Source organism: Passer domesticus, chromosome 6, assembly GCF_036417665.1.
Source record: "Passer domesticus isolate bPasDom1 chromosome 6, bPasDom1.hap1, whole genome shotgun sequence".
In the NCBI taxonomy this organism is placed as follows: domain Eukaryota; kingdom Metazoa; phylum Chordata; class Aves; order Passeriformes; family Passeridae; genus Passer; species Passer domesticus.
This window is the reverse complement of record NC_087479.1, coordinates 46,052,474-46,065,023: the sequence shown is the minus strand read 5'-3', so window position 1 is coordinate 46,065,023 and position 12,550 is coordinate 46,052,474. Positions and strand designations below refer to the sequence as shown.

Below are 12,550 nucleotides of genomic sequence, written 5' to 3'. Positions count from 1 at the left end.
CAAAGAAACCGGTATTGTTTTGAAGTCTCAGACAAATATGGGGCAGGCACATTTATATTAAAGTGATAATTTTCTATATATATTGTTGTTGATTTCCAATCTTTGGACAGAATTCAGTCCAGGTGAACTTGTAATCCATGTCAACTATTTTAAGTATTTCTTGGAAAAGAAATAAATAGGTAGGTACAGTTGTATACACGTATGAAGAAATACTTCAGTAATTATAGGGATAATAAAAAAATATATACTTGTTAAACATGCCTCTCAAATGTGATCTCCCACTCTAAATGTAACATGCCCCCAAATGTCATGGTCTCCATAATCTTTATATGAGCACCTTAGCATTACACTGTATGCTGCAAAGGTATAACACTAATTCACATTTTTAAACACCTCTGGTATTTGATTATCTTCTTTCATTGGTATTTCTTGAAATTGAAGCAACTGTTCAAAAACTCAAATTTTTGTTCCAAGTTTGAAGGGAAAACAGACATGAAAGCAACCTTTAAAGCAATGTAATTATGGAACTTCAATTGGTAAGTAGTTGCTAATTTGTTTTTTAAGGGGACATCAGTAAATATTCAGCTCACGCACAAAAAAGCCCAACCCAAAACCCAAACAACCAAAAAGTGAGAAAATATGTTACCATGATCTGCATTTAGATGAGAAGGAGGCACCAGGGGCATAAGTTTCACCTTCGTAGGTACAGTGGCATTCTCTGCGGGGAATGCAGCCAGCACCATTAACATCATCAAATACCATTCCTAGGAAAAGAAAGGGTGTGTTATTTATCCTGTGCACTGCAGAACCTGCCTTTGAACACATATCTAGCAGATGCCTGAGACTACGTCCCATTTCTGCTGTACTTTAAAATAATAGGATGCAAGCTATGTAGACATTGAAGGGCTATATTCCACTGAAGTCTATTTAAAAGCTTAGCATGATCAAAAGGGACCTCTAGGAAAGTACCCTTCTGTTATGGATTTCATTAGAATGGAATTAGGATAAAAACTATTAGGTAATGAGCTGAAATATATGAACCATTTGTAAGACTGCCCAGTGACATATCTGTAGAGTAAATATTTCTATGCCCAGAGACAGAGGATTGCCTTAGATAAGTCAGTGCTATGACACAAGTGATGGTTAATTCTGTGAGACATCATGGGAATGGGCAGAACAGCTGCAAGGGGTGAAGCTCCTGTGATATACAGTCACAACAGCAACAAAAATTTAGACCCAGAAGTATGCACAAAGAACACATCTGTCTTGTACTGATACACAGTTCTTGTGTGTAATTCTCTGAAGCATCAGATCTAACACACTGCCTAGCACTCTGTCAGCTCCTTGTTGTTTAGACACCTAACACTTGACAAGAAGGATTTGGTCATTTGTGGAACCAGATGCAGCTTTGCTAACAGCAAAGGAGTTATGATTGCATGCAAAATCTGCTTAAACATTTTATACTTTCTGTGAACTGAATTTGAATGCTGAGAATAGAAGACTCTGCTGTTGTTAGGAGCAAATTATCTTATTCTTAGTTCAGTCATTTTATATACATACATTTAAAAATAAATATATAAAGCACATTTGTTGTTTAAAAGGCCATATTTAGTAATTTGAATAGAAATAGTGCATCCAGGGGAGAAATGTAGCTATTACTTCCACGATAATAACACTGATGATGTGATAGGAATGATCCAGAGTACAAAAGTTGTTAAATGTGTACAGGTGAGTATTCCAGAGGGGTTGGTGTGAGAAAAGGGCAGGAAATGAACTTGCCTGGAGGACAGACGCAGCCATCTGTACAGTGATCTTCACAAAGTGCAGACCGTTCTGGGTTGCTGCACGTGTCAGAGCAGGGAGAGCCACACTCATGGTATTGCATGTTGAATGGACATGATTTGGCTAAAAGTAGAAAGAGTATTGTAAAGCTGACTTTTCATTTAAAGGTTTGAGAAAGCTTTTTTTTTCAATTTAGGTTGTCTTCTGTCAAGATATGATAGGGTATCCTGATCCAAGCAGAGGCTGAAACATTTTAGATTTTCTGATTCATATTGAAAACTCCCTAGGCAAAATCCCCATACGTCCATATTCCCAAAGTCTAGTGTATGACCAGGTAAAAACTGGTTTCATTATAATTGCATGCACTTTTAAACTATCTTCTTCAGGAAAAAACCTCACACATGTGAAGTTTACTAGATGTGTAAGCACAGGTGGAGGTCCCTTCCCGAGATACTCACGGCACAGGTCTGAGGTTCTCCAGTTCTGGGGCTGTCCACCTGCATGAGCACACTGCCGGGAGTACTCAGCAAAGGTGTTGCACATGCAGAAGTCAGCCATAGAGCTGTCACAGTGGCACAGATCTTGTATGCAAGTTTCAATGTAGTCCTGGACATTCACAAGCACGTTACAACTTGTAAATGCTTTGCTGGTTAATACTGTCTCACAGATGGAGGCCTAGGAAGGAAAAGAGAGAAGATAAAGTGTTGAGAACATATGAAAATAATTAAGGCATGAACAAGAACAAATCAAAGATTGATCTGGTCCAGAAACCCTTCCAACAGTATCCATAAGTTGATATTTAAGGACAAATAAATCATTAGGCCAAAACCACATAGAATAACTCTTGTAGCTTTCATAGCCTTAGTTACTGTCACCTCAGGTCACTTCCCAAGAATTATATAATTTCTTTATATTAAGACCTCCTCAGTAATTTTCTCTTTATGGAGAATATGCAGTCTTCTTGTAATAGGGGAATGAAAATTTTTGGCATTCATTCTAGCATGGAGTACAACATGAAATTAAGAATATTTTTCTTTTGAGACCTATAGCTGAGTCATATTCATGCTCCATTTTTTCCCCCTTCTAAAAAGTTTTTTTCCAAAGACAGAGAATGTATTCATAGTGAGGAAACAAATTTTGAGAGAGAGGTTCTTACAAATTCTCTTGAGCAGTTCATCGGAGAAGTAGGAGGAATAGGATCATCACACTGCTCTGTGGGTCCATCCATCTTCTGCCTATTACCAAACTGTATGGGGGACAGTCTTGTCTCTGTAAAAAAACAGTTCAAATATTAGAATAATGCTTACTAAATTTTGCATGGAGTTATTTTCTTTTGTGACACTACCTGCTATGACATGAACAGTGATTACCAAATAATATCACTATAATATGAAAGGGAAAATATGAACAGTATATATAAAAACTGGATCCTAACTATTGAAAACAACCAGAAATTTTAATGTGGCAGGTCTTAAAATATCTAACAGTGATATAGAAGCAGTCTAATTACATCTCAAAATCCTGGCATTGCAAAACTGACATCACAGGTATACATGAAGTATCCCCAGTTTTCCACCCGCAACCTATATTAAAGTATATTCTAAGAATTTTAAAAAAAAAGCACCAGTACTTAATAATGCTTTTTATTACTTACTCCCTGAAATAAATTCATTGCTGACTGGAATTCCATTGAAGTCCCCACAAAGTCCACAAGTTTGATTTGCATATTTCTTATCTAGTTCCACCTAAAAAAAAAAAAAAGGAGGAAGAAGCTTTATAGAAAAGGCAGTCTTGATGGTTATGCCAATACTTCTTGTGTACTCAAAATTTGAGATATGTTTGTCTTAGAGACTATGCTGTGTGATAACAACGTAGGCACCATTGGAATGATCAGTGATGACCAAGAAAAGCTCGCTATTATCCTAGCCCTGGGTTGTGAACATCAATACTTTGCCAGGTCTGGAATCTCAGGAATATTTTATGGTGAGGCAGGAACATTATAATTTGGCATCTATTGATTCTGAGCTGAGCTTGATGGGGAAAAAAACCCAGGAAATTGAGAAAAGACTAAAAATGGACACAAATCCAGCAGTAACTAATGTTTGTCTGGCTATAATACTGCAAAGGTGTAAGCAGACTATTTTCAAAATACAGACTTTCTGCTGTGTTTTGGAGGTTTTCTTACCAGGAGGGCATCTTGTCCATTCCAAAGGAAGGTCAGTCCCAATTTGGCAGAAACTTTCAAATAGTTGTTACTTCTCTCTATAAAGACTCCCATATGGCTGTAGGGCATCTGGACCCTGGGGAAAGATCATCATAAATCAGCAGAGGTAGGGACAGAATATCCATTGAATGTCCACAATGATATCCTTTCTCATTCTCTTTGAGAATTTTCAGCATGTTATTGGTGAAGAAATTAGAGAAAGAACTACTACAGACAACACAGGTTTTTAATATTTTGTCTATTTCCTATGCAATTGCCTCTCATCATGCAAAAGGATCAGCCTTCTGGTGTTCCTTTTGGCTTTCTCCATTAAGAGTATTTTGCTGGGTAAAGTGTTAGCTTATGTCTGTGGTTGTATTGTTCAAAAAAGTGCTGGGAGGCTCTGTTTTGCAGTCAGTATCCTTCAGGATATTGCTATTTACTCCTTGAAGCATTTGCTAATAAAGGGAGAGACTCCAGGCTTTCTGTGACATGAGTGCCATTCAGGAAGCTGTACCTGAGATAACCTTTAGACTAGCTCACTGTACATAGCTGCCATAGCAGACAGCTCACTGTGGAATAGCTGCCCAAATATTTACCTGAACTTTTGGGTAGGTTTCACACCCTATGCAAAAGTCAGTGCTACAATTGCCACATAGATAGCAAACAGATAATTTTAAATTAATTCAGGTACAAGCTGAAGAGCAGTCACTGCTTTACTGCACACTGCTCAGTGCAAGAAAAAAAGCTGTCAAATATTCCTCACAGAGATTCTGCCATGCTAAGATTAATAGAAACTACTAACTTCAAGGGTGTAAAGAATACAGCTTATAGACTTAATTGCTTACATACATAGACTATGGTAGCAGTGGAACAGCATATTGGATACAGCTCATCTGAACAAAATAGCCACAGGGATAATCTGCACAAGTGACACTTAGCTTGCTGTCAAGCCCTCCTTCGTTTCTGTTACTACTTCAGGAAGGACCTGAGCCCTCCCACTGCTTGGGAGCAATGAGCAATGAGGGAAAGGGATATTTGCTCAAAGAGCCCAGAACAAGGTAGGAACATACAGTTTGTTGTCGAGCAGGACAGAGCTGGGGGTCAGTTCGATCACAACTCCTTCCAGCTTCATGATGACATGAGTGATCACAGTAGCATTTTCCACCATTGCACGCCTAATCTGGATGTTGAAGTCCTCATAGGAAGACTTGCAGTTGGATGCAAAGATGTAATTGCAGACCCCAGGGAAGTAAAAGATGTCCCCATCAAAGGTCTTGAAGTGGAAGTTACCCCATGTGCTGCACACACGGCCATTGTGAGAGGGGTTGCCAGCTGTGGATTCAAAACAAGCAATAAGAATTTTCTGTAGTTTTTTGTAATACGCTCCCTGCAGATGTTTTATCCCTCCTGCTTCTTTCACCATCCTCTTTCCAAACAGCTCATCTTTTTTCTGTTTTGTCAAGCTATTTATTTGTCATTATTTATTTATTTCTGTTGCTTTTTGTGCTTAATCAGTTTTACATAGGGATATAGGGCTTAGGATCAAAAGAGACCTCTGGGGTCACTAGATCCAATGCTCCAGTTCTGATGACTTCCCTATCCCATGAATCCTTTCCTAAATGTATGTATGTAAAATTTCACCATAAAACCATTTTAAAGCTAGTTTAAAACTAGCTGATACTCCTAGTTGGGAATGCCACTCATACCCACAGCCACTAAATGGCTGGAGGACTTTGGTGAACATCTTCCAAAATATATTCCTGTCCCATGTATGCCTGGGTGTTCTTGTGCCAAAATTACACTTCACCTTGAAGGGGTTCCACCTCCCTACTCCTCCCCCAGCCCATTATAGAAATCTCTTCTTTCTTTTCAGTCTTCCTTTTCTTGCAAGCATACTCTCCAAAATGCCTGATTATCCTCCCAATCCCTTTCCACATTTACACTCAGCCTGCTTGAATTGTACCCTATTCCCTGGATAAGGTGCCTCAACAGTTTTCAGCACACTAGTATTTTCCTCTCTTCACTGGAAATATATATAATACCATGGAAAAACATGTACAATATGTACTCATGTTTAAATATATATATTAAAAATTTTCTTACAGCTCCATCATAGAACAATGAGTCAGAAGATGTAGATTCACATTTAGATTATCTGTATTACCTGATAAATTAATCCTCTGTTAATTTTTTGGTTTATGATGCTAAAGGTTCTTACACAATTTATTGATTTTTTTTTCAGTCACTCCATGCTCTTTGTCATTAACAAGGGCACAGATATCTGAGCCATGACATTTGTTTAACTTACCCTTTACTTTCAGTGCGTTTTGAAAAGGTGGAATGATTGTCACTCCTTGGGATTTGAAAGCTGGTAGAAAATAGAAAGAAGAAAAAATGGCCAGGTTTAATCTTTTCTGAAGTCCTAAAACATGGGTAGAGATTGCCTAATCTTTTTAGTGAATAATATTTCCTACTACGAGTTACACTCTAGTGGAAACTTTCCACAAGGTCTTATTAGTGGTTTTTACATAATGATTTGTATTCTTTCTATAAATTTCACTAACAGCTAAATTGCACAGACTGTAGTACTTTCTTCCATCAGTTGTTCAAGACTCCCATCTGATGCTGACCCTGATACTCTGAACGCAAAAGCAGCAATATGATGCTCAGAGCACTGTATTGTAATATGGATTACAACAGGTATTTTTAAATAACCTTGGACACATTTTGCAGGGTAGACTTAATGATCAATTATTTCAGTGACTGTCATCACTAATACACCAGTCAGCTTTGGATCCTTCCATCCTTATTTTGCACTGTTCAGTTACGTGTCATGCACGATCTTGTAGTACATAATTATTCTAATGTTTAAGGTAGTTACAGCTTTCTTATTCTCTTGGGAGTGATGCAGTCATCTTGACACAGTGTAAAAAAAAATGTGCCTTTTATTACCTACTATCAAGTACCTTGGTGATATGTATGTAAACACACACCTCTTCTGAAAATACACTTTTAGATATAAGTTATGTACCTTTCGTGAAGTCAAAGATTAGATAACTGTATCGTATCAGTAGAGCAGATCCAATGGGCCAGATCTCAGAGGAAATTCCCAAGCTTAGAGCAGTCAGAGATTGTCTGAGAACTGGATATATCGTACAGAGGGCTTCTCTTTTATTGTATGTGTGTAGCTAGGAATCCAAATATTCTCATAATCTTACTATTTAGCATCTTTATTTGGAACAAAACCTTAGAAACAGATCAGCATAAAAGTACCTACATTTTTGTCGCTGCAGGAGAGATGGAGAAACATACTCTGACTTTGTTGGTTGTTCACCACCCTGGGCTTGAACTGCATCAAGAAGAATAGTAAAGGAAATGTGAATGTCTAATTTTCTTGAATCCCCTCATAATGTCTCAATTATATCTGTTTAAATGTGCAAGACTCAGTATATGAAAAATCAAAGATATGTTTTTGTACAGGAGGCCAGAAATGCATCAGGACCCATGCTACATGCAATGATGGCCAAACATCACTCCTTCAGCCTTTGCCTTTTTTAACTTTTTGGGTAATAAATTACTGCAGGGAAGCCATCAAAAACATACCTGTGGTGATTTGAGCAGGTCCTTATTCTGTCACAGTACACTCCTGGATTCTCTTAGAAGCTTTTCAGATAAAGGACCTACATGTCTTAGTTTTTATGATCACTCTGTGCTTTAAGCATCACTAAAACCTTTCTTTCTAGCTAGATGGCTTTCAAATAAGTCCCTTTTGTACACAAAGAATTCACTTTAGAGTTAGAGGACTGATCTTTGCTTGAAACTAGAAAATACAGAGTAACTTTGGCTTTGAGATTCTTTGTAATAAGCCACAGAAGGAAAATAAATGCAAAAGCCACATTGCACAGAAGGCAAGGTCTTTTCAATAGATACATTTATGCCTGTTGATTTCACCCCAAAGCAAAGAAACCATTTTTTATTCCATTCCAGTGCAGCATCAGAACTAGAATACATGCATTATCCAGCAGGGCTTTTAATGTACTGTTTAGTGAGAGCTCATCAGAGGGCAGGTTGAGGTGAAGTCTATTCTGGCCAGAGAAAAGTGCAAGGGGAGGTTCACCCCCTGCTGCCCCTCACAAGGGCAGTCTGTGGTTAGGACCACTAGAGGGGCTAAGGCTCAAAGCAGAGCTGAGGGGAGCTCTGCAAGTGCCCTCCTGGGCAAAGAGCTGGGGTTAGAGGATGTGTCCCTTTCTCAGGTAGGAACCATTCAGTGCTTCTGGGCTCCTTCAGTGCCCAGCCTCAGAGAGTTTTTTGCCTCTCTCTCCATGTACTGTGTGGCTCTGCTCTGTCCCATGCCACATGCACTGCAGATCCCTGCTGCCATTGCATGTTTTGCTAATGCTACAGCTAGTCCTGTCATAGGCTATTCTTTGACACTACAACTACTTCACATAAGTTACTTACGGAGCTACCTAGGAGCGGGAAAAATATTAAATCGTACAATAGAATCTGCACTAGAGATCAAAACATTTAAAACTAACATTGTTGTTACCTTAAACTTAAAGGGAAATTATCAGGTGAAAAAAGAAAAAAAATTAAAGGGGTTTCCATCCATCTGTGACTATTAAGTGCCCTCAGAATATTTATAGCAGTTCCATTTATTTTCAGCCCATTGTAAACCAACCCTGTGTGCTAAGCTTTTATGGAACTTCATAAGCAAAAGCAAATAATTTTGAAAACCTATTGCATGATGATTTTCAAGCAAAATTCTCCCTTTCTTCAATACTCTCATATCAGCTGATAAACAGAGTCTTTAATAATTCATGCAGACATACTCCTTAGCTGATTTATTCCTTTCCAGAGGTACCTTTGCACCTTTTGGTTTGTACATTTAGAAATGCTATACCACCTTAAAGTGGATATTAAAAGCTAAATGCAAATCTTGAGGTATTTTTGTAGATATATAAGTTCAGAGAAAGTTCCACTCAATGCAGTGCAGCTGTTCCAGATTTCAACTGGAGAAAAATAGGATGACAGTTTCAAAAGAGTTAATTTTCTCTTCTTAGGAAAGAAAGTATTTTTAAGCAGAAAATAAAATCTTGCATGAAGGTAATAGGTTCATTAACTTCACAAAGCCAAGGGAAAAAAAAATGCTTCAAACTCCAAAGCAAGTTATAAATTCTTTAAAACAGTAAAAATGCCAAGCAAGTGAATCTTCCTACCTTTGATCTGTATGAAGACCAGGGCTAGTATTGATATCCACAGTGGTATTCGTGTCCCACCACCTTTACCCATCTTCTGAAGGTCCGGTAGAACCTACCGAACAACCTGCCTCTGAGGAAATACCTGTCTGTTCCCAACTCTTATATAGTGAGAGAGCAGAATTTGGCTCAGTTCCCAGATTGTTTCACAAGGCTCTTAAAAGGTGGGGCTTCAGACATTTTCGTTTTCTTTTACAGGTGCAGAGGTAAATAGAGGATGCTCTGACTTTCCCTCAGCTATTTACACTCTAGGAGGAGTCTTCTCTCCATATTCTTGATGAAATGTCATGAAGTGAGCAAGAAGAATTTTTGCTTAGGCTAGTCTTCCCAAATTTTTGTTTCTTGTGGGATAAACACAATTTAAGAGATTTCTGGGTGACTTTTGAGCAGGAAGTTTGGGTGAATTACTTAACTTTTTTCTTTTTTTTTTTTCTTTTTTTTTTTTTTTTTCTTCGTAGTGCAAGTGATGATAATTAGCTTCTCAAAAGCTCCCATAAAGTTCCACCTGATACAAGTTTTTTTAAATGAGTTCACACCTGCCTATGTAGCTACTTTGCTTGTGAAAATGACAACATCAAATGCCACTTAAGGTCAGCTGTTATCCCACTGACCAAGTACAACACAGGTGTACACAATGAGAATCCTTCTGTGTTGGCAAGTCAGTAATATGGCCCTTTCCTTGAGGGACTCCCCTTCTCATATGGGCAATTTTAGGGTTATTCAGCTGTTTTCCTTCTAACATGATTTCACCATCAAAAATTAGTTGGATTCCACCTATGATTTAAAAAAATCCATGTGATATCTACAGATATTAAAGGACAGGTATGCAATAATATTTTCTGGAATATTCCTTATCTTAGGAGCAATGAGGCAGTGAAGAATGCTTTTTGGGTATGTTAAAATAGTTGTTTACATCTTTATCACTTTGGGATATTAACCTTTTATAGTGTTTTACCCTGAGGTGTAGAGAAACATAGTCTTTCACTAAGAGAGCAGATCCCATAATCCCACATGGGTTCAAACAGTTCCTGCAAAGAAGGTGCTGGTGTAGTCTCCGTATTCTTTGGAGTCATAACAATGTTCAAAATGGAATAATTTTAGCTATTATGGAGGGATGTTAGAGGTGCATTGAAAAGGTGGTGAAATACTTATTTAGGTTGCCTAGTAATACTGTCCAATTTCCATCACTAGGTTAGCAAAATACCTACATGAGAATGGTCTAAGTGCTGTTGATAGTGCTCTGGGGCAAGGGAATAGACTAAATGTCCATTTGAAATTCTCTCAAATATGATTTTCTATTATGTTTTATGAAAAATTATCATGGAACATAGAATCATAGAATGGTTTGTGTTGGAAGGGACCTTCAGATCACCCAGTTCCAACCCCCTGCCATGGACAGGGACACTAGACCTTCTTGCTCAGAGCCCCGTCAAACCTGGACACTTTCAGGGATTGGAGCATCCACAACTTCTCTGGGCAACTGTTCCAGCATCTCACTCACCTCACAGAAAGGAATTTCTTCCTAATATCTAATAAAAATCTACTCTCTGTTAGATTTGAAGAAGTAACTTCAACACTAAGAAGGAAATAAAAGGCACAATTTTTACGTAAGCAGTGAACAAAAGCAAGAAATATGCTTGTTGTCCTGAACATTGTAAGAGTACAACTACTTAAATAAAGGTGACATAAGAAAATTGAGTTGGAAGTTTTGAGGAAAAGAATTGTTCCATTTCAGCCATGAGTTATATCTTTGGAACCTCATTGATGTGTAAGTCTGTAAAATTTACTTAGCATTATTTAACATTAAACAGAAGATGCCTACAAGATACTTGTACATACAGAAATACATGCAGTGAAAATTTAAGGAAGTATCATTGTCTCTAATGGTTATTATCAAAGTTCCAGGATGAAGATCTAAAAAAAAATTTAAAAAATAATGGATTTAAACGGTATGTAATTATAGTAATGATAAAATAGTATGGTAAACTCATATGGGTAACGCACATAAGCTTATTAAGAGATTATATTAGTAAGAAGAAATATATACTTTATGAATCATTGTATTACTTACCACTAAAAATCAATTCATATCAACAGTTGCTATGCTGTGGTTTCATATACATTTCCTGCATGTTCAGGGAAGCACTGTGATCTCTGAGACATCCCAGTCTGGTCATCACAATTAGGCTGAAACTGGTTTACAGTTCAGTTTAACCCCTTTAATTGAGCTTGAAGGCACCATCAGAAGTGATTTCCGATATCTTTATTTTTGACTGAAATTTTCAAATCTCATATATGCAATGAATCAACTCTCCTGACACTACTAAGTGGTTAATTCATTGACAATGACATACGACTCTTGACATATTAAACTGCTTATCTTGTGCTATTTTTTTCTCAGAAATTGTTATAAAATGTTTTAAAATGTATGAGACTTGCAAAAATAATCTCAAATATTTATGATACATTGATTTAGTAGTATTATTCAAAGAAATAATTCCTCTTTAAATTGTATTTCCCTTTCATTCACTCAATAGACATACACAGGTGATACATGAGAGTATATTTTAAAAATTAGTTGGGAGTAACATGTCTGATTTTTGTATCTACTTATGATCAAATCCATACAATTGACTGCATAAATGGAAATATTAATACATTAGAAGAATTTATTGATGTACCTACTTTTATTTTTTTTAACTGAAAAGATAGAAGATTTTCCATTGCATTTGATCTGAAAACCCTGAAATTTATTTCTTTAGTTTCTCTTCCTTTTTCACGGGATTGTATTCCTACTCTCAGCATCTGCAATATTATATTGAGTGAACAGTAAAAGAGTTGCTAGCATTTTCAGATCTATTCTTTTTAACCCTACATGATCAAATGCTACATGGTGGTGATGTTATTTACACATCTTACTCATGATTTCTGAGTCTCCTTCTTCATAACATAAAATGAGACCGTCATATCTTATCTTCATAGATACCCACTGTAGAATGCAAATTAGATGTGATAGCAAAGTTGGTTAACTTTTGGGTGCAGTAATGACTGAAATCAGTGTCTCCATTTATAGTTAAAAAAGACAGAATGATGAACTCATAGGGGAATGCAAAACGTTGTCTAATCCACCTGGTGCCGTACTGGAGTAGGGAGCATTCATTTCAAGGGAAGGAGGAAACCATGTGTAATAGACAAGAATTACAGCACTTCCTCTGTGTGAGGGCTAAAATGCAAGTTAACAAGGCACTGCCTGCTTGGCTTTTCTCTGGCTTGTCATTTGGTCAATTCTGAAGCTATGTTTAAG

The 12,550-nt window shown here is 37.2% G+C and overlaps 1 protein-coding gene across 1 annotated transcript in view; it reads right to left on the bottom strand.

Annotated features, from left to right (window-relative positions):
• The window catches only part of LOC135302318 (mucin-5AC-like), a 49,306-nt gene extending 39,724 nt beyond the window's left edge, over nt 1-9,582 (bottom strand). Inside the window, exons 1-10 of the mRNA XM_064422688.1 lie at nt 9,208-9,582; nt 7,266-7,337; nt 6,297-6,356; nt 5,059-5,320; nt 3,968-4,082; nt 3,437-3,527; nt 2,939-3,051; nt 2,241-2,457; nt 1,780-1,905; nt 647-764 (exon numbers count right to left, since the gene is read on the bottom strand). Coding sequence (XP_064278758.1) covers nt 647-764; nt 1,780-1,905; nt 2,241-2,457; nt 2,939-3,051; nt 3,437-3,527; nt 3,968-4,082; nt 5,059-5,320; nt 6,297-6,356; nt 7,266-7,337; nt 9,208-9,280 — 1,247 coding nt within the window. The 5' untranslated portion in view covers nt 9,281-9,582. The remainder of the gene's footprint in view (nt 1-646; nt 765-1,779; nt 1,906-2,240; nt 2,458-2,938; nt 3,052-3,436; nt 3,528-3,967; nt 4,083-5,058; nt 5,321-6,296; nt 6,357-7,265; nt 7,338-9,207) is intronic.
• Between the last annotated feature and the right edge of the window lie 2,968 nt (nt 9,583-12,550).